Source organism: Leptonychotes weddellii, chromosome 8 (assembly GCF_054177405.1).
Source record: "Leptonychotes weddellii isolate Sample4059 chromosome 8, ASM5417740v2, whole genome shotgun sequence".
NCBI lineage: Eukaryota > Metazoa > Chordata > Mammalia > Carnivora > Phocidae > Leptonychotes > Leptonychotes weddellii.
In genome coordinates, this window is record NC_138376.1 from 15,852,866 (window position 1) to 15,879,972 (window position 27,107).

General features: G+C 51.9%; 1 protein-coding gene across 2 annotated transcripts; it reads left to right on the forward strand.

The window, feature by feature from the left end:
* The first annotated feature begins 1,306 nt into the window (after positions 1-1,306).
* On the forward strand, positions 1,307-26,537 carry TXNDC5 (thioredoxin domain containing 5). 2 transcript variants are annotated; one of them, XM_081827696.1, is made up of 10 exons: positions 1,307-1,590; positions 5,445-5,594; positions 10,204-10,309; positions 14,621-14,717; positions 16,987-17,102; positions 19,043-19,129; positions 19,711-19,851; positions 22,736-22,818; positions 24,562-24,691; positions 26,292-26,537. In XM_081827696.1, exons 1-10 carry the CDS (start codon positions 1,322-1,324, stop codon positions 26,412-26,414), a joined length of 1,302 nt encoding a protein of 433 aa, XP_081683822.1. In that variant the 5' UTR covers positions 1,307-1,321; the 3' UTR covers positions 26,415-26,537. The 2 variants fall into 2 exon arrangements, with proteins under 2 accessions (XP_081683822.1, XP_081683823.1); XM_081827697.1 differs by lacking the exon at positions 5,445-5,594.
* The last annotated feature ends 570 nt before the right edge of the window (positions 26,538-27,107 follow it).

The window sequence follows — 27,107 nt, forward strand, 5'->3', positions numbered from 1 at the left end:
TTTTTACCATGCATGTGGGGGGCAGGGAGGGTATCGAGCAGCAAACTATCATGGTCAAAGGCAAGCTTTAGGAAAATTAATTGTCCAGGTATGTGAACAAAGGAGGCCCTTAGAAAATTACTGCAGTAGGCCAGGATTAAGGTCTAGTCAGAGTAGGAATACTCAGAATGGTGGAAGGAAATGATCATTGCAAGAAACGTGGTTGGTTTGAATTACAGATAAAGGCAATGAGGGAGCAAGTGAAAGGTGAGCCCCATTTTTCAAGCTTAAGTGGTTGGGAGAAAGGTTTTGAAGGGAAATTGACGGTTTGGTATTTCGCAAACCGCGGTTCAAGATTTAGTAGTTGCTGACCCCAAGAGTGGAGCGGGGTAATGACAGGTGAGTCAGTGGGAGCTTCCGCTGCTGTCAGGCCAAGTGTAACTGCCTGGAGTTTCCCAGATTGAGGATAATCAAGGACCAAGCAGGATCCCAGGAAGCAAGCCACTGATGCTCCCTAATTTATCTTCAGATCCCCAGGGCAGAGCCCAAAACTCAATCACCATATGCAGTAAGGCACGTGTGCAGGTATGAACGGTGCCCAAGCCCAGGGGCTACCTCTCAGTCATTCCACAAGGGGGGCGCAGCCAGAGTAGGGGCGTCCTCACTCGTCTTTGTTACCTTAATGCAGGGGTGCGCAGGAGGCCACCAGCCGGTGTCTGGAGGATGAGCCCCGCAGGACTTGTTTGAAAGAGGCCACTTGGACCTTCTCTCCTTTTCACCCCCAAGTGAAGTTGGGGCGGGGATAACAGGCCAGGGTTTCACTTGGAAAGCGGGTTTCATCACACCTCTGAGCACAGGCCCAGAATCAGAGCTGAGGTCTGGCCAAGCATTTGACTCATTCAGGTGCAAACCCCACCCACTTTTGCTCAAACGCTTCCATTCCGCTGACGGCCGCTCTTTTCTTCCTTTCGCCCGAAATCCCCGGGGTCTTTGTGTGTGTGGCTGAGCTTAACCGACGCCGGCATTCCTGTCTGTGGCTTCCCGGCCTGCCCTCTCCGGCCCTCCACCGGTCACCTTCCTCCGGGCTGAGCGGGCCCTGGGGGCGTGCTGGCGGCCGGGACCACTCACCCTTCCCCGCGCCCCCTAGGCAGCCGGGCGCAGCGGGCGCGCGCCGACTCGGCCTCCGCCGGGCAGCGGGCGCGCGCCGGGGGCGGGGCGGGGCGAGGAAGGGGCGCGGCCTCCGCGGGGCGGTGCAGGGGGCGGTGCGCGGGGCGGGCGGCAGCGGGCGGGCGCCGCCGAGGGGGACCGGCCGCTGCGGCGAGAGCGCGCCAGCCCCGCCGTGATGCCCGCGCGCCCCGGACGCCTCCTCCCGCCGCTGCCCCGGCCGCTGGCCCTGGCCGCGCTGCCGCTGCTCCTGCTGCTGGGCGATGGCGGCGGGGGCGGCCGCGGGGGCGCCTGGGCCCAGGAGCCGGGGGCGGCGGCGGCGGACGGGCCCTCGGCGGCCGACGGCGGGGACGGGCAGGACCCGCACGCCAAGCACCTGTACACGGCCGACATGTTCACGCACGGGATTCAGAGCGCCGCGCACTTCGTCATGTTCTTCGCGCCCTGGTAACTGGCCGCGCCGCGCTCCTCGGGGCCCCGCACCCTGCGCGCGGGGGGCGGCCGGACCGGGCCGGGGGGCGCCGCGGCGGGCCGGGGGGGGTGCCGGGCCGGGGCGCGGGGTGGGCGCGGGCTCGGACCGGGGGCGTGGGCGCTCGCGGCTGACGTGGCGCAGGGCGGCCGGGGCGGTGCAGGAGGGGGCGGGCCCCGAGGGGACAGCCGGGAAAAGGCCGTCCCGCCCCCCGCTCCCGGTCCCCCCGCCCCCGAATCCCCGGACCGGGGGAGGGGCAGGTGGCGGTGTCGCCCAGTGGGGCCACCCCGCCGGTCCCCAGCCCCCTCCTCCTCCCCAAACTTCCTGCGCCGGCCGGAGGCGGCGGCCTGCCGGTGCGGCCGGGACTCGTGGGCCACGTGCAGCGGCCGCCGGCCACCGGGGTCCGGCCGGGAACGCCCGGAGGTCTGATTCCGTGCACTCGCTGCAGGGCAGATCCCCTGCACGGGGGATTAGTTGAAAAAATAAAAAATAGGAACTCGCAAAGGTGGGATAACCCACTTTGTGTGTTCACTCGGTGGGAAGGGGTGGCCCAGGCAGAGGGGGGCTCCTATACTACCCAGGGAACCCGAGAGTAGTGCAAATGTTGGGGACCCCTAGGCAGCTCCGTATGGACGGGGAGGTGTGCTCTCGGGCCCTCCACTCGAGGCTGCCCTCCGGCACCTCCACCCTTCTGCTCTGTTGGGGCCTGGTCTTCTGGTAAGTGTGAGCTGAACAGACGGTTCCTCCTGCCTTGGTTCTCTGGTGGAGGCGTCGGTGTGGGCCTCCGTGCCAACACCAGAGCCCCCTTCCCTGGGAGTTGTCCAACCGAAAGGACTTCCTGACGTTCACATAAGCACAAGTAGTGCTTTCCTTCCAAGGCCTAGATGCCCCGGTGAAGGGCAGTTCTCGTGGGGCAGAGCAGAAGGCCAATTCTAGGGCACAAGGTAGTTTGCAGGCTTATTGCAGCATTTGGCATTCTTCCCCAGAGCAGGAGAGAGGCTCTCGGAGATGTGGGAAAGGGATGTAGGAAGGAAGAGAGAGAAGGTGCCCAAGAAAAACGGCTTGTTCAGAAAATGTGCGGGCGGAAGTTGGAGGAAACTTTTTTTTTTTCTCTTTCCATATTGAGGCTGTTACTGTATTTCAGTTCGTTTGGAGTTAAGTTATCTTTGGGGGGGGCAGGTCTGGGTCAGAGCTATCATTTATTAACAATGGATCTCTGGGGTTCATTGTGTTTCAACTTCCCAAGAACCAGCCCGACTTGAAGTTTTGGAGCTACCAGTGGTCTAGAAATACTTTGTAGCATAAAATAATCTTTCATTATTAATAGTTATTCTGGGAAGGGATATTCTCAGAGTAACTATTCCAATTAAATACACTACTTAATTGGAGCCTATTTCAGTGGAATAAGTCCATGGCTTTTTTCTTGTTTATTTTTTAAAGAAAAACTGACCTGTAGATATATAAAGTCCATGCAGTGCCAATGGAGTTTTAATTTTGGAGTCTCTGTAGTACCAGCTAGTCCCAGACTGAGTGAGGGACAAGACTGGCAAATCTGGGCACTTGATATTAAGTAAATTCCTTTTTAGATGGATGTTCTCAGAAAAGTTACTTGTAAAGTTTTTGTTTGCTTCTTAATACTCTACTACAAAATAAATAGAGGTGTGTGGGTTTCTCTGATGGCATTTAAGAACAGATTGGAGCTCAGATAGAATATGTTGTGGGCTACCCCTTTCCCCCCATCTCTTTCCAGTTTCCGTCTCTGGGATATTGGAAGCCCACGTGTGGCTTGGGGGCAGGGGTGGTATGTAACAAAAATACTGCCCTGTATATTTTTGCTCTGAACTTGGTAGATGTAAGGTTGTCCTACTGCTGTGGATTTTGTGCTAACATCAGGCCACAGCTTCTGTCTGGCCAGCTGCAGGTCACACTGAATCTGGTGACGATGAGGTCAAGGCTGGGGCCACCTCCTTGGGAGGACCAGAGGCTTTGCTGTATTACATGGCCACCAAATGAATTCAGCTACTGTCTCAGAGGTTCATACTATAACCACAGGGGTCCCAAACCAGAAGCTCTGACTACATGGCACCTGTGGGTCAATCCATCACTAAGAAATTGCCAAACTGAGTCCCTGCCAAGCATGTGCTAGGTATTGAGAATACAGCTCTAAAAAAGAACAATGCTGGTCTTCATGGCCCTTGCACCATTTAAATTATATAACTGAATATGTAACAGTATAACTTACATGTAGCACTACTCTTCCCTCACAGTTGTCTTCAGGAAAGAGGGAATCATCCTGTATTCGAGTTTCTTATAAAGCAGGCATTCTCCTGGCTGCCCATGAAGTGGTGCACGGGGACCTGCAGAAGCGGGAAGCACACCTGTCCAGTGCTGCCTTTCAGTGCCGATTACGCATGTCCCCCGTCAGAAGAGAAAAGAGGCAAAGAAATTTAACACTGATTTTGTTGAGAAGTTACTCTGAGGACAGATTGACAATTTTAAGTGTTGGGTGTTCTTAGAAGCAAGCATTTTAAAGATCACTTTGAAAAGCAATACAGCAACTTTGTTACTTTGTAGACATCATGAATACACACCAGGTGAATGAAAACAAACAAACAAGCAAAAAAAAACCCACAAAACAAAACAAAAGAAAAACCCTCCATGTGCCATAATTCTGTGTGAGCGTACTTGAAGCTTGAGACAAAGTCTCCAGTGCTGGCTCATACAGACTTCAAATAGGGCATTGCAGACGGCTGATAATTAAAGAAGATGATCAGTTAAATGACTGAAAAAGTGATTTAGTGATGGGAGAGATGCTGATGCTGTCAAGAAATGGGAAGACTAGCAAGAAGCAAGAATTCTAAGTTAATGTATTATTTTAAGTAGGTGATTGAAAAATGTACTGCTAAATTCATACAGTCAGTACACTTGGTGACATCAAATTAAGAAGTTTGGGTAGCCATAGACTTTTTTTTTTTTTAAGATTTTATTTATTTGTTTGACAGAGACACAGCGAGAGAGGGAACACAAGCAGGGGGAGTGGGAGAGGGAGAAGCAGGCTTCCCACCAAGCAGGGAGCCCGATGCGGGGCTCGATCCCAGGACCCCGGGATCATGACCTGAGCCGAAGGCAGATGCTTAACGACTGAGCCACCCAGGCGCCCCGCCATAGAGTTTTCTAAATAAAGCTTCGCATTAGAGAAAGTGTAGAACTGCATGAAATTTGAGGTCGCCTTGCATTTGCAGATACTTAGTTATTTAATAGAGAGTCCTGACTAAAAAGGAGCAATCATGGTGAGCAGGGTGACGTTGCTGCAGAAGAGGGGGGAGCCAGGGAGCTTTCCAGAGGAAGCAGAGAAGGGCACCAAACAGCCTGGGGAGTCAGAGCTGACTTCTTGGAGGAAGTGACACCCAGACTAAACCTGAAGGGCAAACAGGAATTTGCCAGGTGGGTCTAGGGAGTGTCCAAGCGGGTACCGATCCCCGGAGGGCAAGCCACGCTGTGGCCCTTCCAGAAAGCCTCAGGTGGTCCCATTTGGCTCCGGCCTGACTGCCAGGGCAGGAGGGTGCAGGTGTATGGAGCACAAATGGGAGGGCAGCCGGGGCCAGAGCCAGGCAGATGGTGGGCACGGGATCTTGCTGAGTTTCAGTTTCCTGCTGAGAACAATGCAGGGGCAATGGAGCGTGTGAGGCAGGGCAATGAGGTTGTGACTTCAGTGGGGATGGTGAGCCGTCCTTCCCTGCGGGATCAGAGAGGTTCCCCCAGCCGTCGCGTCTGGAAGGGGCTGAAGAGGTGGGTCGGGCGCGCCCTGACTGGTCCCCACCCCCTGCTCCAGGTGCGGACACTGCCAGCGACTGCAGCCTACCTGGAACGACCTGGGAGACAAGTACAACAGCATGGAGGATGCCAAGGTCTATGTGGCCAAAGTGGACTGCACAGCCGACTCCGACGTGTGCTCTGCGCAGGGGGTTCGAGGATACCCCACGTAAGTGGGAAGGGCCCTTGTCTCCTGCCTCGCCCCGAGCCTCCCGCAGCCGTTTGTCAGCTGTGCTCGGCCAGAGGAGGTTCACGCCAAGCTTGTGGTAACTTGTTTGGTAGTTCCGAGGAGTGAGGAGATGATGAATTTAAGCGGGCCGTCCCTGTCGTTAGGGAAAGGGCACCTTGAACGCTGGGTCTTGTCTCTATCAGATGCCTCCTTGTGCTTTGTTTGGAAAAAGCCTTTCATTAGCCAGTGGTGGGTTTTCCTGTTTATAAGAGAATGTGTTCGTGTGACAAGAATGGCGGGCTCCATGGCGTCCTGTCAGGCATGATGCTCACAAGAACCTGGACAAGACAGTGTAGCTCCTCATCAGTTTTGAGTTTTTGGTCGCTCTGTTATTCAGCATCCTTCCTGGAGCAATTTCCCACGCGGCGAGCACAAGGGCCGTTTCTGTTGGCAAGAAAGGTGACAAACTGGAATCCAGAAGTTCTGACAAGCGATGCTTCTTACTCCCTTGACAGTTAAATTTTTTAGTTTTAAGAGATAGGAGTTGAAACTGGCTTAAGTAGCAAAAGAGAGGATTAATTAGAAGGCCATGGAAGAAGCTCTGAGACTCCGCTTGCAGGGTTTGGGGGCCTGTCTTTCCTGCACTTCCCTTAAGGTGACTTACCTCTCCAGCTCTGCATCTCTTTGCTGTCATGCTGGGCTTGGGCTCCCCACTGACTGGCCCTGCTTGGATGGAGTGTTCATTCCAGAAACAGCCCTTGTGGCCGGAGAGGCAGGATATCGTAGGAGGGCAGCAGCGTTCACGTGAAGGGCCCTTCTCCAAAAAAGAGCAGATGCTGTTTCCAAAAGCACTGGGGGTGGGGGGGTGGGCGGGTAGGGGCGGGGTAGGGTAGCGGGGGTTGGCCACTGGCACTCCCAAACTTTTTGTTCAAATTGATGAATGAAGTAAATTCTTATAAAACCTGGGCCTGTCTGCAAACCCAAGAGGCAGCATGGAAAAGGGGAAGGAACTCTGGGCTGGAACCTAGAAGCCACGTCCGAATCCCAGCTCTACCATTTACTTATCATGCAGCCCTGGCCACACGGTTTAACCTCTGAGTCTAAGGTAGGATGTTGATACATGATTTCATGATACGTGAAATAACATGTTTGCAAACACTGATCTGAGCATACCCAATAAATGTTAAGGTTTTCCCTAACATTTGGAAATTTGGCATTGTCGTAAAGGACACTGGACTTCTTGGTCTTCGGTGACTGCCGCTAATCTAAGTGCCATCATGCAGATCAGATCAGTAGAGAGAAAATTTCCTACCATGTGTACCTGCCCTAGAGGCATCACTGTCCTGTGCTTCATAGCATCGTCTTTAAAGGGAACTCAGCTTAGACAAAGAGCGTTGGAAAGGAGCCATCCGTGAGTAGTGGGAGCAGGTGAGGAGATAGAGGTTTACCTGTTGAGAGCCTGTCGCCTTCAAGGTGCAGGGGCAACCGAGATGGTTGGCTGTGGTGTCGCTCTTCAACAGGCAGCCGTGTGGGGCCATGTGGCTGTCCACCCCCAGCCACACCCCTGGGAAGTGACACCGGACTCGTGATAGGCTGAGAAGGGCAAGTGTTAGGGGGCGTCAGAGGGGGCGTCAGAGGGTTCCACCTGGACCTGGTCGTAGGAGCTGTCTGGCTGCAACATCAGTTACCCCACAGATGTTATCCACAGGTGTTAAAGATTTTATTTATTTATTTCTTGGAGAGAGAGAGCAAGCGAGCGAGCAGGGGGAGGAGCAGAGGAGAGGGACAAGCAGACAGACTCTGTGCTGAGCACAGAGCCCGCCACGGGGCTCGACCTCACGACCCTGAGATCACGACCGGAGCCGAGATCAAGGGTGGGACGCTCCGCTGACTGAGCTCCCCCAGGCGCCCTGTTAGTCACAGATTTTAAAAGAGCCACATTGGATCACGTGTCCTGATTTAGAAGATAGGGTCTCTCCAAGAACACCATGCACTGGTTTTGTGTCCTTAAGAAGAACTGGAAGTGAGCTCACACTACACTGAACATGTTGTTTGGGAAGGAACCTCTGTGTCCCTCATGGTCCCGCCCAAGTGCCTGAGGGCAGGTTTTTCTCCTAGAATGCAGGAGGCAGGGGGTGTGCCCCGGTAGGGCATTCGGTAGGGCATTCGGGCATTGACCTGTGGGCATTGACCTGTGAGCGTCTGCTTCCTCTGACACGGTGTCCCCCCACAGGGTGTCCCCCCACAGGCACCCGCAGCAGGGGACGAATGCAAATGCCCGAGCCGGTGGGTCAGTGCGGTCGTCTTTAGCCCTCCCAGCCCTGGCACCTTTAACTGAAAGAAAGGATGGCACGGGGAGGGGGTTTGCTAGGGCTGCCAACGAGCGCCACGCACCCGGCGGCTGAAGAGAACGGAAATTTATCCTCTCACGGTCCGGGAGGCCAGCAGCCCAGCTTCGAGGCATCCGCAGGGCCACGGTCCCTCTGAAACCCAGAGGGGAATCCCTTCTTGCCTCTCCCTCGTGTCTGCTGGCGGCTGCACCCAATCCTCCGTCCTCACAAGGCCTTCCTCCTCAGTGCGTGTCTCTCTCACTCAGTCCAAATTTCCCCCTTTTTATAAGGACCCCAGCCGTACTGGATTAGGGCCCACCCTGATAATGCCTCATTGTCACTTGCTGACGTCTGTAAAGATCCTATTTCCAAATAAGACTGCACCCTGAGGGACAGGAGGCTGGGACTTCAACAGATCTGCTTTGGGGGACACAAGTCAGCTGCTAACACCATCTCCTCTGTAGTTCTAGGACCTTGATCACAGGTTTCCAGAGTGACCCACATGTGGAGATTTTCTCCTTGAAAGAGAAACAGATCACCGGGAAAAGCAAATGCCCATGTGGAAGTTTGGGGCTGTCCTTTGGGCTTGTACCCTGTGGCCGCCTCCCCATCACCTCCTTCAGCCCATCCACAGTGAAGATTGGGGCCAGATGCCCCGGCCAGGCTGGAAGGGCTGTGAAGGAAGCCCTAATTCTATCCCTAGGCTCTGTGAACCTAAGGAAGCACCTCAGGCTTGGGCAGGCTGGAAAGATTGCCAATCCAACAAGAAGAGATTTTTAAAAAATTGTTTATTTGTGTGTTGCTCACTACACTCCAGATCAGAAAAAGTCACAGGTTAGTCACTGCATTTAAACGTTAGCAAAGAAATGGGGAATGGGTGTGATAGTGCCGGTCCTCCTAGTATTTTGAGGATCCACGCCTTTTCCACTCTGAGGGACTGTGGTGGGGGAGGCACCCACTGGAAGAGAGAGAGGGGAAGGGGGGGCGAAGGAGTGCATGAAGCATCTTCTAGTTCTCTGTGGGCATAACTCGTTTCCAGAGCTTCCTGAAGTCCCAGGGGCGGGTGCGGGCATTCTTAATTGTGAGATCATACTTTGGAGTCACTCAAAGTGTTAAAGTTCATGAAGTGACGGATATACTAGTCGGACTGGTTAGAGTTTGGCTTTTTGTTAGGCTTGGAAAGGTGAAAGCTATGAGGAAGCAGGGCCTCTGTTCTTCACCGGAGGCCCATCAGGGATGTCCCCTAAGTCTGTCACAGGATCTCAGGGTGGCTGAGGCCTGGAAGCCTGTGGTGATTTATTCCCGCCAACGTGTTGGTTTCCCTGTACAGCTAATAACCTTCATTTTAAGGCCGTTGGGGAGTTCACTCCTCAAGCCCACAGTCCTGATCTCTGCATATCTCGGCTTTTGACACTCGGCTCCCGCACACCGAGCGTCCACCGCCGGAGTCCACGCTCGTGCCACGGAAGTGGAGGGGCAATATGGATGCATAGCTGGCCGAAAAATGCTCGTCTGTGTTTTGTTTCTTCTGTCAGTAGCCACATACTCCCCTCCATCCTTGACACCTTCTATTCAGTTTTCTCTAGAGCATGTTTTTCCATTACCAGTGGGATGATACAGGATCTGGAAGTTTCGGCCTCTGGCAATGTCTTGCTCACCCACTAAAGGAAGTGCTACGCATCCTATCCGCAGATACCTTCAGAGGCTGATACATGTAGAAAAAGAAGATTCCTTCTCTGTGGGGAAGTGCATAGACCAACCAGCCGATGTCAAGGCTGTTCTCATAGCTGGAAACGTGAATTCTCACAGAACCTGGACATTCATGCTTTACAAGAGTCGAAGAGCCGACAGGGTCGCCTGGGAATACATTGATTGCCCAACAGTGCTATTTCTAGTACAGTTTTGTTTTTTTAAACAAATGCGGAATGTAAGAACTACTAAAGCCTAGGAGGGATGACAAACACCCAGCAGGGAGAAGCTTGAAAGGCCTGTCACCCGAATGTGCTTGGGGTTTCGTTCGCAGTCTCGTAGGCTTGATGTGTTCCGCTCAGTCTTATTTTTCTTGAATAGATGAAGAAAGTTTTTAAAAGTGTGGGATTCAATGGATATGTGTTCTCCTAGGACATTATTTTCCTTTTTTTCCAAGTTCTAGCAGAGAGTGGCAGGTCTGTGCCAGGCTGAGGCCCACTGACCGCATCCCGACGGGACAGCGCCGTCTACGTGGAGCCCTCTGATGGGTTGAAAAATCTGCTCTGTCTTGTCCTCTTTCGCCCTTTCAGCTTGAAGTTTTTCAAGCCTGGCCAAGAAGCTGTGAAGTACCAGGGGCCTCGGGACTTCCAGGCGCTGGAAAACTGGATGCTGCAGACGCTGAACGAGGAGCCTGCGGTGAGTGCACGGGAGGCCTCCCTGCCTTCCACGCTCTCTCCCTTCTGACACTTTGGGGGCGATAAAGAAGCCAGTTCAGGGGAAAAATTAAGTCTCCCATTTCAAAGCAACTTTATAGCCTTTAGAACTAATTGACATTTGTAAGTAAAAATGAACTTTTTTCCCTTCCCAATTTTTGTTTATTGTGGTAAAATACATATGATACAAAAGTTACCATCTTAGCCATTTTTAAGCATACAAATTCAGTGGCTTTAAGTGCGTACACCCTGCTGAGCAGCCATCCCCAGGACTCTTCATCTTGTAGAACTGAAACCCTGTCCCCACTGAACACCAGCCCCCCGCAACCACCCCAGCTACTTTTGCTCTCTGTTTCCACTGCTCTGCGTACCTCAGTGGAAAAAGATGAACTTTTACAAGGCTTTTTATTATGGAAATATTCAAAGGTGCACAAAAGTAGAAAGGGTAGTGAGTGGCTCTTGAACGAGGAGGAGGACGGTAATGAAGATGGTCCCTTGTGCTGCTCCCCGACTTCAGCGGTTCTCCCGCCTTGCCGACCTTGCCGGGACTGTGTTAGCGGCCTTCCTGGCCCCCGTGGGGTGGCAGCGTCCGCCCTGGCAGACTGTCATCTGTGACTACTGCAGTGCGCGGCTCACACGTACGCTGCGGTAACATCGGCCTCTGTGCCGCTCCCACGTGTATACTGTTGACACAGATTCTTTAGCGTCACAGGTTGACTTGGGGTCAGGAGCAGGCCTAAGCCCGAACCTCCTGTCCAGGCCAACCTCGGCCCTCTCTGGACACCACGGGCTGTCCCGCAAGGTGACCCCTCCTTTCCCTCTGGACTCTCAGTCCCTGAGGTGCTCACTGGCTTTGCCGATAATGTCATCGAATAAATACCCTTCGCACTCTGAGTCTCCGTGGCCCTCCCTGCGCTGAGGGTAACAATGTCAGGAAATTGTGGAGAGTTGTGATTTCTGAAATATTATGTAAAGACGTGGCTGTGTGTAGAAGGTTACCAAGAAAATTTTATTACCCCCCCCCACCTCCAATTGATGTTGGGAGTCTTCGTTTTGTTACACGTCATTATGGGCATGAACCATTCATTCATCCCTCCGTGCGTGGTACGTTCTGCTTCCCGCAGAGTGCGCAGGCCCACGGAGGCTGGGTTGGAGTTGACAGTTCGTGGCCGTGTGTTGGTGAGGGTCTGGAAAGATGGCCAGTGTCCCGTGCTGGATGAGTCTGATGACTCTGAGTGTAATTTCAGTGGAACAGTTCAGTAAGACTGCTTTATTGTGCGAGGTAGGGGCTCACTGCCTTGAAGGTGGTCCGTGCCCATGTGCGGTTCCAGCAGGCTCTGGGGGGTTCTGTTGCTATTGGAGTCACTTACCAGGGTGACTGTGTGGTCCTTTGCCCCCCCGCCCCCATTCTGTGTAGATGTCACGGTTCATTAGAAACCCACCTGCTACTCGGGTGCTGTTTTCCCTCCTGTTCTACAAAGTCTGTAATTGCATGGTACTGAATGAGTGTGGAACAGAGACTTAGGTAACAGGGAAAACCACAAACCTCTCAGAGAGTCAATTTGCATCTTTGTCATGGCAAGAGTTACATGAGCAGGTGGGACTTTCATATAGATTTAAACTTCAGATTGTTTCCTCTGTGAAAATGTTCTCTGATTGGAGGAAGCCAGTTTTAAAGAGGGGCTAATAGTCTCAAAGAAACTTTTCAAGGTATTTATTTTTTTGCCAATATTTTTTTCCACCAAAAAGCCAGTCTTCTGTGATGACTTTATTCAAGAAACTAGTAGCCAGTATCAGGACGGCAGAAGGACTTCATCTGGTGCCCCAAGCTCCCCTTTCGGGCAGTGACAGCCCCAGCGCAGGCTGGGAAGGGCTGAGGGGAAGGGTTGTGTCCCCTCCAGGTAGAAGGGGCGTGGCTGCGTGGGACCCACGTGTCAACAGTAGAGACCTCCCATAATTGCTGGAAACAGTGATTGTAGGAAAGTTCAAACACTAAAACCTGATACTGCAAACCGGAAATTCTTTCCAATTTAAACTTGTTTTTTATTGTACGTGAAAACTTTAAAAAGTTCTTTATCTGTGTTTATACCTAAGTAACTTGATGTATACACTTGCATATTGAAACAGGATAAATGTAGATACCCCTCCCCCCCCACCGTGTTGTGGCAATATTAAAGAAACTCAAAAGAAACCCGCTACTTCCAACTTTATTTTTTTTAAGATTTTATTTATTGAGACACAGAGATACAGAGAGAGAGAGAGCATGAGCAGGGGGAGAGGCAGAGGGAGGGGGAGAAGCAGACTCCCCGCAGAGCCAGGAGCCCGATGTGGGGCTCGATCCCAGGACCCTGGGATCATGGCCTGAGCCGAAGGCAGATGCTTAACAACTGAGCCACCCAGGTGCCCCTACTTCCAACTTTTAGATTTCCCTATTTGCTTCTGTATTATTTTTTTCTTAAAGTTATAATCATATAAACATGGTTTTTTTCACGAGTGATATTTTTATATAGTTACACATTTATATTGATCATATTTTATATTGTCATGTGGATTTGCCATAATTCAACTTTTCTCTGTCAGTGAATATTTAGGTTATTTATAAATATCAGAAATGTGTAAGGAACATGTTAATCTTTGTAAAAGACTTTTTTTTCTACTTTTGAATGATGTTTTTGGAATCTATTACCGGACATGAAATTACAAGGCAGAAGGAAAAAAAAAAAAAGGTCACACTACAATTACGGCTGCTGATGACTATTGTCTGATCGCTCACGTTGTCAGCGGGGGAGAGAGGGCCTGTGTCTGTGCCCGCGTGTGCCCACGTGTGCCCGCATGTGCGCTATGCCGTGTTGCCACGGCGGGGGGCACTGCCCTGGTGCGTGCCACGGGGCCCAGGAAGTGACAGTGCCGTACGTGAGCATGTTAACCCTGAAAAGTACTGGAAGCCCTTTGAACACCTTATAAAGGGGGACATAGAGTGTCCCAGCTTCTGGGAGCTCACTGTTCCCCTCGCCACCATTCTGCCGGGCGTCTCTCCGTGTGGGGGCTCAGTGGGCACGCCGAAAGTCTCGGCAGGCCCGCAGCCGCACGGACGCCTTCGTGGTGCTTTCTGATCACAGCTCTGCGCAGCTTTGAGCTGTCGGCACTTTTAGACTTTTAATGACTTAACTGGGATATTATTTGTCTTTTTTTTTTTTTAAAGATTTTATTTATTTGAGAGAGAGAGAGATAACGAGAGAGAGAGATAACAAGAGAGGGCAGGAGCGGGGAGGAGAGCGAGAAGCAGGCACCCCACCGAGCAGGCAGCCCGATGCGGGGCTCGATCCCAGGACCCTGAGATCATGACCTGAGCCGAAGGCAGATGCTTAACAGCTGAGCCACCCAGGCGCCCCAGTATTCTTTTTAAAAGAAATATGAGCTGCCAGATAAAAATTGAGTAACGTACATCCATGTGTCTGTAGCAAAATGTGATTCTGTGATCTTTTTGTCACCTCTGGTCACTTTGGCTGGAGGCCACCACTGTGGAACCGAGAGATCAAGAGTCACAGGTACTGTGGTAACTGTCCAGTTGCACACAACGGTACCCACTTAGATACTGGCAGAAGCATCCTTTAAAAAGCCACTTCTCGCTCCCGCGTTGTGTGTTTCTGTCCCAGACTCTGTGCTGTGAGTTAGCGCAGCCCCGCGCTTCTCTCGCTGCCACCTGTCGGTCCCTGCCTTGTCCTCCCCGCCCCCTGTGTCCCTTTACCAGCCCTTTACGGTCTTTATCACCAGCTGTGTGCATGGAGCAGGGCCAGGCCTCCCGTTCTCTGATGGTCTCTCCTTCTCCGCCCCGTCCGTTCTGCTGCCTTTGTACCTGGAGGTGCTCCGTCCTTCAGAGCCAGTCCACCAGGGATTTCATCCTGAGCCCCACGTGGAGTGAGAGGTCACACTGCGAACAACAGGGCAGTGAGCCCGTTTGGTGTGGGCCTGTCCTTTCGGTTTGCCTGCTCTGTTCTGGGGATTGGGGGCAGCAGAGGCAAGTTGGGGTGGGCACGGCTGTCACTGGTGGCCTTGAGTGACAGTCCTAGGGTGAGACTGATGAGGGGCTTCCCGCCCAAGGGTCCAGAGTCCTGAGAGTCGATTCCTGCCTTGCGTTCCCTCCACACAGCAGCATCCCACAAAGGTTTGACGTAGCCAGATGAGGGAGGAGATCTGTAGAAGGTTCTAGACAGACACAGGTCCCCTCCTCAATGGATTTCACTCTGCCTTCGCATACGGACCCAATGACTGTTGTTGTGTTTCTCTCCATTAGATACCAGAGCCTGAAGCAGAGCCCCCCAGAGCCCCTGAGCACAAGCAGGGACTGTATGAGCTCTCAGCGAGCAACTTTGAGCTGCACGTCGCACAAGGTATGTTGCGTGCATCTCAGGGCTGTTCCTAGTGGGATACACACCTCTCAGAACCACCGACCGTTTGTCACTCCTCGATTTGCCGGGCTTTCCCTTCCTGGCACTCGAGGGCTCCCGGATGACCTCTGTGGCCCTGAGCCGTGGTGTCTCTCTTCGAGACCCGTGAACATCCTTGTGCAGGGCTCTTCCTCTTGGAAGGGATTTCTCCTTTCCTCTCTGTCCTTCTAGAAATGCCAGTTGTAATGCTAGCCGAAGCCTTAAGTTGTGGAAAGCTCACAAATCATGAACGGGCACACTTAATTTGTACACTAGCTGGACAGTGCATCCTTGGATACGAAAGGGTTTATTTATATTAATGTGAATCATACAATTACTGACCTGAGGCAGAAACAGAAGTTTCTCTTGTTTAAACCAGAATTTAGCAGGACCATTATAACTTGTGAATCAGAGTAGGTGTTCTTTACACTTAAAATATTTTTCTGTATCACATCTTTTTTGAAAATGGTCTCCTAAATATCAAAATGATCTATATACAGTCTCTAATATAAATGACACATAAGTCCTTTATTCACACGTTTCTGAACCATTGGCTCAGCATCGAATGACTTGAAAGCAAATTCAGCTTCCTTGCTGGTCTCCATTCTCAAATGCTGCCATGGAGAGAAATCCTCCCAAAAGACTAGGTTGGAAGCATCGTGAAAAGGGCTTAAAATTGTGCCTGGCCTTGTAACTTCATGCCCGCTGCGAGTCGAAAGCCCACCACGCTTAAGGTCTAAGAGAACTTCACTGTGATGCCTTCAGCTGTTTTCCCTGTGTGTTGAAGGTTGTTATTGGACCAGGGCGCTGACAGTGGGATTTCAAGGTGTTTTCCCCAAAAGGGGATTCCCTTCAGTTCCCACGAGCCCAGTTGGGTCCCTCCCTAAGCAAGTCACGCCTAAAGGGCAGAACTCTAGAGGCACCACCTTGGGCTGCTCGCATGAGGATCTGTCCTCAGAAAGCGACAGTGGCCTCCTGCCCTCACAGCTGCCCCTGATGCTCTAGTAGGTTCCTTCCCGGACATCCCGTCCCCACCTCCCAGCACAGGGTTAGTGCCGTACCTGTCTGGAGAGACATGGCCTCGGCCTCGCAGGTCAGTTGCTAATTTTTTGAATCAAGTTTTTCACCATTTCCCTTAAACGTGTCCTCGCTGTGGTGATAAAGCCCCACCACAAGCTTGTGGCGTGGAAGTGTCCTTCTGTGAGCGTAGGTCACGTTTTGGTGCCCGTTGGTTTGTTCCCTCCTGAGGCACAGCCTGGTTTTGGTCTGGTCTCAGCCTGACATCTTTTAGGCCTTTGGCTGGGCAAGGTAAAACAGCCTAGAAAAAAGTCTTCAATATCCAAGTAATGATGTTGTGTGGGTTTGTTTCGTTTTTTTTTTTTTCTTCTAGCCAAGGGAGTGTTCCTCAGGTTCTAAAACCTTCTATTTTATTGTCAAATAAAACACAAATACAGAAAACAAATGTAGAGCTTAGTGAATTGTGATGGAGTGGTCGCTCTGTAACGTCCGGTTCAGGGAATAGAACTGCCAGTTTCCCTTCCTGTCCAGGTCCCAGCCCGCCTGGCCTCGTGGAGGTGGTGTCCGGACTTTATGGGAACCACTCCTCACCGTATCATCCACCACCCAGATGTGCACTCCTAACCCTACAGTTTAGCTTGTTCTTTCTTTAACATATGTCCCTCTTGACTCTCAGTCTGCGTGTTACTCCCCAGCGTCTCTTTCTCTGCATCCTGGTGGCTGAGCACATGGGTTATTGGGCCTGTAGAATTCTCCGGTCTGGACTTGGCCAGGTGTGTCCCTGTGGTGCGGTTAAACACATTTCCCTCAATCCGTTCATTTATTAGGGTTGCCAAATGCCGATGTTCTAATTAAAACATCCTTTCTTCATCGTTTTAAGGAGAGAAACTTGCCCTCATTTATCACCTGGTTACCCACTGGCACAGTTCACATACGACAGATAGGATAATTGCCTGATTCTTCCCCTTTGTTGCCAGTTCTTCAGATAATGAGTTGGTTCCCTCCTGTCGTCTAGGGATGACAGATTAGATTTTGTTTTGAGGATTCCTGTGAACTCACAGATACAGACTTATTCGATGGAGTCACTTTTCACCAGTTAAAGGGCTCACACTGAAGCTAGCAAGAGGACAAAGATCACATACTTGCATTCAGTCTCTAGTAAGGGATGATGCCAGTCACCCTCCTTCTCCCTTCTCTGCCCGGCTCTCCACCGAAGGTGACCACTTTATCAAGTTCTTCGCTCCGTGGTGCGGTCACTGCAAAGCTCTGGCTCCGACCTGGGAGCAGCTTGCTCTGGGCCTTGAACATTCTGAGGCTGTCAAGATTGGCAAGGTAAGTGAGAGCCCTTATTAAACTGGAAATAGACCGCCTTTGGCTGGATTAATTAGCAGGGTAGCCATTATTCATTCTGTGTGCAAAGTCGCAAACTTGATTTATTAATTCCATTTAGTGTGCCACTTGATAATTCATTTCACCTTCACAGATGGCAGCCTGGTTTCAAATGTGCTGGCTTTTCCACAGCCTAAAGATAAATTACGGCTTTGGCTCCTTTGTTTATTTTGAAGCGATGGCCAATTCTGAATTGGCAGCCCCAGAGCCCTTTCTGCAAAGATACGGGGCAGAGCCTGTGAATGTTCACTGGCCAGACTTGGAGGCCATCCACGCTTGACCTCACCCGAGAGCTGTCAACTCCGTGCTCACAGAGGCCTGCAGAAGGCCCCCCACCCTCCCCCGGTGAGCCCCAACTTTCACGGCTGTCTGGGAGTCTTTCCAGCGTTCCCCACTTTGCGGAGAGAAGCCAGAAGTGGTGTCTAACAACTTCTGTGTAAGTGGATTTTCTGGAAATATCCAGAGCAGCTCCTGGGCCATCAAACACTTTTAATCTCACCCAGCCTTTGGCACCCACCAGACATCCGGGCATGGGTTTCCTTTTATAAAAATCTCATTTTTCACTTTGCCAATGGACTGATATGTATACAGAAGTAATGCTGCGTGTCCAGGAACTGCCATTAGTGAGATGCTCTGCCCAGTGCAGTGAGACGGTTAAGAGCGTGAGCTCGGGAACCACGAAGACCTGGCCGGCCAGCCTTCGGCCACTTCGCCACACCCCAATCTCCCCTTTTGCAAAATCACGATGAGACCTGACTAGTGGTGGGTGGTGTGGATGAACGTCAGGTGCTTAGTAGGATGCTTGGCACGGAGCAAAGCCCTGGTAAATTGTAATAGTTGTTGTGAGTTCAATGGATTTTCACTGTTGCCTGTTAAATGCTTCCAATTATATATTCTAGTTCTACATGTTATGCTTTTCTATTTATTGAACATTTCATGGAAGTAGTCATAATTTTCTTGTCCTCTTCTCAATTCCTCATATCCTTAAATTATTTTGTGAATTTTTATGGGTGCTTATTTCCAGTTTATGTCAGTAGGGGTTTCTAGTAGAACCAGGCATGAGTGGACGGTCCACCCATCTGGGCTGTGGCCCTTCATCCCTGGACATGCATGTGGCCCCGTTAGACTGGACCTTGTAATGCCTCCTACCCAGACGTGAGGCTTCCGTTTAATACTTTAACTGCTGACTTCAGTCTTACATGTGAAAGTGTTATTTTTATCCTACTTTGTAGATACGGTGAAGAACAACTTAGTGTCCCACATAGCTGATTTTAATGACCGTAGAAAATCAAAAAGAAGTGACTTAGGATAGACTGTTTCATGAAAATGTTGAACAGGCAGAATCTTGATAAGATTTAAATGAAATAAATTTAAAACGGTGATAGTTGGTAAATTGAGCTTACAGAATTAAGAACGTATTATAATCTTAATTTGGCATCTTTTCAGTTGTCTTTATACCAAATACTCCTATTTAAAATTGACTCCTTGCTCCTCCTTGATCCCAAAACGTCCCAGTTGGAGCATGAGAGTCAGTAGGCAGGCTGGCATTGGTGTGGGCCTCGGTCACCGGCAGCCAGGCCTCCCCGCCCCAGACGTCAGGCCAGGCTCCTCTTCTCCAGCTGCTGACCCGCTCAGGTAGACTCTGGCTTCCTCAACATCAGCGTTTGTAGGTGAGCTGAGGGTGTCATTTCTCTGAAGGACATTTCGTCAGCTGCTCCCTTAGCTCAGGTGTTACTGGGCTGGCTCTTAGAAGTCTCTCCCCAGGCTGCACCTGGCTGGTAGGGATGCTGCAGACCAGGTACGTGAGGTACGGAGTGTCCAGTAATCCGTGTGTCAGGAAGGTTCCTGAAGAGACGGACTGTGAGTGTGGTCTTACTTTTTAGGTTGATTGTACACAGCACTACGAACTCTGTTCGGGAAACCAGGTTCGCGGCTATCCTACTCTTCTGTGGTTCCGAGGTGGGCAGAAGGTACGTCTTCAGGTCGTGGTATGGAGAGCGAGCGTTTCTCTAAACCCCAGCGGGCTGTAGCCCGGTGCTTCCTCAGATGTGGCGAGGAGCCCGTGTGGACTGTTTGGCGCTGGTTTAAAGGCATACATAATGGGACAAAAGTGTCTTTCCCTTGATAAGATCTGGGTGGTTGACAAAAAGTGTCAGTCGTCCTGCTATTTTGAAACACTTCGGTTGGCTCACGTGGGCGCTAGACTAACCCAGAACTGCCTTGGAGCGGGGGTAACGCTGGCTGCCGGTAAGGGGCTCACGCACACCCTCGCGTCCAGCCCGACGCACGGTCGGCTGCGCAGCGGGCCGGAGCGGCTCCTGACTTCGTGTCCAGATCCCCGCAGAAGGCAGGTGCTCTGGTTCTGTCACCAAAGCCCAAGCCCTCCCGTGTAAATCTGAGCATGCAGACATTGCACAATTTGCACCAACACAGCGGAGATGTCCGATGGAGGTCTCACGTGGGCTAGCGGGGCCGGGACGAGGTTTGAGCGACTGAGAGCACTAAGTGTACTAACCTGACAGCATTTTTGTGTGGCCCTTCCCTCGGACAGATTGACCAGTACAAAGGAAAGCGGGATTTGGAGTCGCTGAGAGAGTACGTGGATTCACAGCTGCAGAGCACAGAGCCAGAGGCCCCGGACACCGTCGAGCCTTCAGAGGCCCCGGCGCCGGCCACTGAGCCCGTGGCCCAGGTGGGTGCGTGCTGCGGTCAGGAGGGCCAGCCGTGGCCCCCGGAGGGCACTCTCCTCCCGCACTTCGGGCCACGTGACAGTTGGGGGTCACGTCAGAGGACTTCACGTGGTCAGCTGCAGCTGACTCTTCCACATGAAAGGTTTTCTTCAGCCACTCTCACACGCTTGTAGGGCCTACACCTGGAAGCTTCTCTGAAAGAGACGTGAGACCGAGCCTAAGAGCATTTGGTGGCAAAAGCTCTGGAAAACTCATCCCTTTGATTCGGTCATCACTATACTCGAGAGCATTTGCTAGGAAAATTGACTGCTGCCAGGTAGGCCCCCCACTCCCGCTTCTGTTCCTTTCCTTCACCTACTGCAGTAGTTGGACTTGAACCCCGGGGTAGGGCCCTGGAAGAGCTGCAGCAGCGAAGATGGACACGCTGGAACTCGGCCTAGCGTGTTTCATTTGCTGAGGCAGGCGGTCTCTGACTGTGGCCTACGCTCCCAGCGCGGAACGTTCCAGATTCCCTTGTGCATTTATTGAGCATATTTCAGGCACTGTCTCAGGCCACCACGAAACAAAAGCAAATGAGACCACCTTCCTGTCTGTGAAGGGGGCCGAGTCTGGTGGGGCAGACAGAGGAGAACACATACAAGCAGGTGCCCCATGTGTGTGCTGGGCCGGTCACGGTGGTTTGAGAGAGCTGGGGACAGACGGGCAGGAAGTGTCGCAAAGAGCTGGAAGGTGAATTGGTATTTGCCGGAGAGACCAGGCTTGTCCGATGGAGGCGAGAGTGAGCAGAAGCCCGTGGGCGTGAATCGGCCGGGCACGTTTGGGGCAGGGCCAGCAGTCGGCTGGAGGGAAGAGGGCGGAGAGGAGGATGAGGGGTGCGGCGCAGGATGCCAGAGCGGAGGAGACGTAGGGGCTGGGTCCTAGAGGACTTTGTCGGCCAGCCAAGGATTTCGAGCTTCACCCTGTATTTATTGGGAGCCAATGGAGGGTTTTGAGCAGATGTGAATTTTAGATGCCTGGTAGAAAGAGCTGGAAAACCAGTGTATTTGGCCAACAGGATGAGGAGACCCCCGAACGAAGGTTGTGGCGTGGGGTGGAGGGACGGAGGCAGGAAGCATAGGAGCTCACTCTACTGAGCACAGTGGGGAAGGTGGCGTCTGAGGGGACGCCCGGAGCCCTGGCGGACCTGATGGGCGATGGGACACGTGTGAGAAGCACTGGGGTGGGGATGGAAGATGGGGAGTTCAGGTTTCCAGTTGTTGATTTTCAGGGCCGTGGTGGCGATCAGGTGGGGAGGTCCAGTGGATGGTAAACGGGGCTCTGGAGCTGACTGGCGGGTTGGTGTGTCTGCAGTGTTAGGGAGGGAGAGGCCAAGGCTGAAGCCATGGGTGAGAAGGACAGTCTCCAGAGAGAGTCAGAATGATGTCTTCCTGGGAAAACCGTGTTTGATGGCCTAGCTAAGAACCATAAGACCTGTTTGTCGACGTGTTTCCAGAACAGAATATTCAGGTTGCTGCCTCAGTTTCTACAACTACACTGCGTAGCATGCAGAGTTCTTAACTGGGACACCGGGACACGGTGGGCAAAGGAAGGGGCAGTGAGTGGGCAGATGTGTGCAAACAGGCCCCGCCCCCGCGATCCTTGAACCCTCAGCATTTACTTACCACATCCTGACTTGCCGGGACCATGGCTCCCTGAGCCCTAGTTATTTGGAATTGGAAAAAACAGAGTCATCTACCCCATCCTCCTGGAGTGGGGACAGTAATGGGCCTCCTCGCCCCCACAGCCCATCCTTTAGTGGGATTCTTAGGTTGGGGACTACCTGGGTGTTGGTTCAAAGTTGAAGGTTTGGTTTAAGAAGCAAACAAATGATTCTGTAGTAGCTGCAGCCACGTACGTTAGAGGAGTGTGTGTGTCAGCGTGGTTCTAAAGGTCATCCCAAATGGAATATAAGTATATACTGTGGAGGGTTTCATCAAGCTCAGACCAGTTTCTATTTATAATCCAGTTTTCCAGCATGAAGTAGGTCTTTCAGTGAGCATGGCGTCATGTTTCTGGGCATAAAGAAAGATGGTGGGGCTCTGCAGCGGGCCCCTCGGCGGCTTCGCCTCCCGGTCACTGACGCGCGTTACCCGATGCCAGACTCAAGGGGAGCAGCCCTGGTGCATGTAGCCACATGATAAATCATCGCGGTCTTGCTCTCGTGAGACAGTCGCAGATCCGTTTTTGGAGAAACACATGGACATAATTCTGTAAAGAACCGCCCAGACAAATTGCTTTAGCGCAGACTGCCCTGGGGCACCTTCCCCCGACATCCTCCAGCCAGAGCGGAGATGAACAGTTTGCACGTTCCCTTTGAACTTAGAGATGGAAAGCAGCCTGTGATAGGTCACACACACATCCTTGCGTGTGGTTTGGCGACTGTCAGGTGTGGGGACAGCACACAGAGAAGGTACCTTTTACAAACCCACACGCTGGGAGAGCGAGGAAGAGCGCATGGGCGCCCACATCGGGTGGGCCTCCCGTCGGTGTGCGAGGCTCCGAGCCTGGGAGCTGCAGGCCGGAGCCCAGGCCGCCCAGAGCCCACGGGTCCCCAGCCCAGGGTCCCGGATGGTAGCAGCTGAGCTACCGCTCGGGTTGGCCGAGGGTAGTGCCAGCCGGGGCCTGCCATCTCCTCGAAGCAGCTCCTGGGCTCAGGACCTGGGGAGCCTGTGAAGAATCACGGGCCCTTCTTGTGTGGCTTGTGATATGCGAGTTGTGTATTTTTGTGTGACCTTGCATGACAGCATTTTAAAAAAGATGATTGTTTTGTATTTCTGCAACCCCAAAGCATGGCCCTGCTCTGCTCTAAGTGATGCATTTGAACCGCAGCTTTTCCCTCCCCTGCAGGGCACCGTGTTGGCACTCACGGAAAAGAACTTCGAGGACACCATTGCAGAAGGAATGACCTTCATCAAGTTTTATGCTCCATGGTAAGTGGCTGTTTAATTAGAACCTGCTCGGCCGCAGCGCGCTCCAGCCCCGACCCCGTTTCCCCCTCGTTAGCCCGCGCTCTTGGCGCAGCGCTGGGCAGATGCTACGTTTCCGCATAAGTTCTGCTGTAGGGGTTAAGAAAAGGGGGTGTCTGCGCCTCTGTTCAGCTTGGTTGAAGTTTGGTTTGGTGGTATTCATACATAGTTATTTATGGGGAACGAGGCCAGTTTATTTTAAAGTTGAATCTGTTTTGGGGAAAACATGAAAATGGAGTCAGGATGGCCGTAGAAAACTCCGGTTTTGTGGTATTTGTCCTTTCCTAAGTAGATTGATTTTTTTTGGTTAACTAAACCACAAACATCATGATGTAGCTTAGCTCCTTCGTCTCTTGGACGGTGTCGAGAAACGCAGCAGAGCTCTGGCGGGGCCGTTCTATGTGTTACCCAGTTACCAGAAGCTTCCTGCCGCATGGCCCCCGGGTCTGGGGCACAGGAGGACACCCGGTCTGTGACCAGCGCTGCCTGGGGTGGGCGGACGGCAGGCGCCGAGGCTTTCCTGCACAGCTGTCACTCTGCATGCCCTTCTTGCCTTTGAACCTCAGTTTTCTCAGCTGTAAAATGGGAAGAATGCTTTGTCTTCACAAACAATCCACTTAGAAAAGCAGAGTCTCGGGGCGCCTGGGTGGCTCAGTCGTTAAGTGTCTGCCTTCGGCTCAGGTCATGATCCCAGGGTCCTGGGATCGAGTCCCACATCGGGCTCCCTGCTCGGGAGGAAGCCCGCTTCTCCCTCTCCCACTCCCCCTGCTTGTGTTCCTGCTCTCGCTATCTCTTTGTCAAATAAATAAATAAAAAATCTAAAAAAAAAAAAAAAAAAAGCAGAGTCTCAAGGAGAGTGTGAGATTCTGTTTCTAAAGAGGCATAAGTAGGCTCTTCTTCAGTTGGTGCCATTCTGGGTGTTCAGGAGAAACCGCGGCGGCAGAGAGAAGTCAGGGAGCACATGACCCCCATGCACTGTGCAGCGTTTATCCTTAAAGACTGGACACACAGGGCACCTGGGTGGCGCAGTCGGTTAAGCGTCTGACTCTCGCTTTCTACTCAGGTCATGATCTCAGGGTCGTGAGATCGAGCCCCATCTCAGGCTCACTCTCTCCCTCTGCCCCTCCCCCTGCTTGCTCGCTCTCTAAAATAAATAAATCTTAAAAAAAAAAAAAATAGGAACACTAGTCAATGATGCCTTTAAATCTCTTATTTTCTATTTAAAAAAAAAACAAAACCCTGAAGCTATATAGATCAAATAATGGTTAGGAGGGCAGGTGCTCAGGGAAGCTTTAACGCTGTCCTGAAACTTCGAGACCACAGTGATCAAATCTAAAATGAAGCATTTTTAAAAAAATGTGTGGAGTTGGTTTTGCTTCCTGTCCATCACCTCGTGCTCGTGGTGCATTGGATTCATTCATAGGCCAGTTAGCTCCGGTCACCCCATCCTGGAAAGGGTCTTGGAATCTAAACTTGCTTCCAGACCAGCTTGCTTCCACTAGGCTATCCACAAGTCTACTTGGGATTGACTTTGACTCCCTTGTCTGGGACGGAGGAGGAGGAAAGGTTAGGGCGCCCAGCGGGAGAATTTGATGTTTTTTAAATTTCTAGGCCATACAGAAGACGCCGGGCTGGGCTGGGCAGCAGACTGTAGGTGAGGGAGCGAGACCCAGGACTTCCACAGCGCGGTCGTTGTTCTCTTTCCAGGTGTGGTCATTGTAAGAATCTGGCTCCGACGTGGGAGGAACTCTCCAGAAAAGAATTCCCTGGTTTGGCAGAGGTCAAGATCGCGGAGGTGGACTGCACTGCAGAGCGGAATATTTGCAGCAAGTACTCGGTGGGTACATGTGGCTGAAAACCCTCCCGGGGGCCCCGAGTGCAGGGAGCGCACCCACATGGAGCCCTCCTCCGGTGCACTGGGCTCCACCCGGCAACCCGCACTGCCCGCATCTTCTTGACCAAGTGTTCCTCGTGTCCCATTGAGGCTCTGGCTTTGTTCTCATTTTGAAAAGCAAAAGAGATGCTCTGTCAAAGGAAAGGCTTTTCTTCCATTAGCGATCCACCTTTCATTGGGGGATTTTAGGGCTTGCTGTCCGCAGAGAAGTCTGGGCAGTAACGAGAGTCCAAGCTTGAGAATGGGGTGCCACCTCCACAGCCTCTTCGGCTGGCTCAACAGTCAGCTGACCTTAGCCTGTGTCTCAAACCCCTAAGTGGCTCATTTTTCAGACATAAGCCTGTGTTCTAAGGTATGATGGTTGAATAAAGGAAGCAAGTGAACTTCCTCCTGAAAGGGCCATCCCAGCAAGCTAGTCTGTGCTTGCGTTTTTTGTTTAACTGTTTCCACTTTCTGAGCTGTTAGCACAACCTGAGCGCCCAGAAGATTCGTAATTTACGTTTTTGTTTTTGTGTTGTTTTCTTAAAGCACTTTGAGGCTCTGGAGCTTCTTACCGCATTCGTTTGAGAATAGACTTAGGGGCGCCTGGGTGCTCAGTTGGTTGAGCCTCCAACTCTTGATTTCGGCTCAGGTCGTGATCTCAGGGTCGTGGGATGGAGCCCCACGTCAGGGTCCACGCTCAGCGGGGAGTCAGCTTGAGATTCTCTCTCCCTCTCCCTGTGCCCCTCCCCTGCTTGCGAGTGCACTTTCTCTAAATAAATAAAATCTTTAGGGAAGAAAAAAAAAAAGGATAGATGTAGCAGAGACATTTACTTCTCACTAGAAGATGCCATTTTTTTGGTTCCTTAACGTCTTAGGAAAGAAGTGCATTGCAGCTGTTGCAGCTGGAAAATGTGTATTCTCGAGGATGTTGCTGCCATGCGGTGTGGCCCGCAGAGTGGCTGGGTGTCACCAGGGGGCTTGTCAGAAATGCAGAGTCTTAGGCCCCAGCTGGACCTGCTTCATCAGGATGTGCATGTTCCCGGGGTCCCAGGTGATGCCCTGTGCACAGAAGCTCCAGAAGCTCTCCTTTTGGGTCAAGTCCTTCCTTTGACACTAATCTCGAACGTACTTTTGGATGGGAAAGCGAGGAGCCCCAAGGCTTTGCTTGCTGGTACTTTTTAAATGGTCTGTACCTTGGGGCGCCTGGGTGGCTCAGTCGTTAAGCGTCTGCCTTCGGCTCAGGTCATGATCCCAGGGTCCTGGGATCGAGCCCCGCATCGGGCTCCCTGCTCAGCGGGAAGCCTGCTTCTCCCTCTCCCACTCCCCCTGCTTGTGTTCCCTCTCTCGCTGTGTCTCTCTCTGTCAAATAAATAAATAAAATCTTTTAAAAAAAAAAAATAAATAAAATAAATGGTCTGTACCTTTTAAAAATTTAGCCACAAACTTTCCTGGTCACAACTTTAGGAGTTTTTCTGGTTTTATTTAAGAAGCAATCTGCGTGTGATCTGGACCACTGGTCTTCATACTTCTGTTTTTTGTTTTTTTGGTTTTTTTTTTTAAGGTACGAGGCTATCCCACGTTGTTGCTCTTCCGCGGAGGGCGGAGAGTCAGCGAGCACAGCGGCGGCAGGGACCTCGACTCGCTGCACCGCTTCGTCCTCCGTCAGGCCAGGGACGAGCTGTAGGGCCCACTGGCCCGTCGCCCGGCCTCCCGCGCCCCGGCTGTTGGAGCTGAATCATGCTGGTGTTGTGGACTCCCACCTGGTGGTTTTTCAGAGAGCTGAATGTACTAAACTTGCGGTATCTTCTTTGTGTGTGTGTTTTTTAAGCCAACACACTCTACAGATTCTTTACAAAGTTTCTCTAAGTAAACACATAACTCACGATCCCTTCACGAGCTATTTTCCGTGGCGACCTGTCGTCCCCTTCACCCTTCTCTTGAGGAATCTCAATGGTTTCCTTTGAGACTAAAATAGAGTTGAGGAAAAATCAAATTGCTGAACTATTTTTGGCTCCTGAGTGATTCTGGTGCATGATGCATCAGCTAAAGCATCGTTTGTGAGCTGCTCACGAGTTCTGGACGGTCGCAGTAGTGATACTCCTGGTCTGAAGGTCAAAACTGACTTCTTAATGACATGTTGGTTGGTAGCTTGGAGCAGATCTAAAAACAGGAAGCCCACACCTCCGGAAGATACCTCCACGTCCTTCCCTGGCTTTGCTGTTTGTTTCTGTCAATGCTCCTCTCACGGCGAGAGGTCAACCATAATGAACGCAATGGTACTTCTGACACGTGCCTGAGTAAGAGAATGCTGGGGCCGTAACCTCATGTGTGTGTGTCAATGCTTCTGTCTGTTACCCCATGGGTGGAAGTTTCTTTA

Coding starts and splice junctions, on each gene's coding strand:
- TXNDC5 (XM_081827696.1), top strand. CDS start 1,322: ATGCCCGCGCGCCCCGGACGCCTCCTCCCGCCGCTGCCCCGGCCGCTG. Junction 1,591..5,444: donor GTCATGTTCTTCGCGCCCTG/GTAACTGGCCGC, acceptor CCCCTGCTCCAG/GTGCGGACACTGCCAGCGAC. Junction 10,310..14,620: donor CGCTGAACGAGGAGCCTGCG/GTGAGTGCACGG, acceptor TCTCTCCATTAG/ATACCAGAGCCTGAAGCAGA.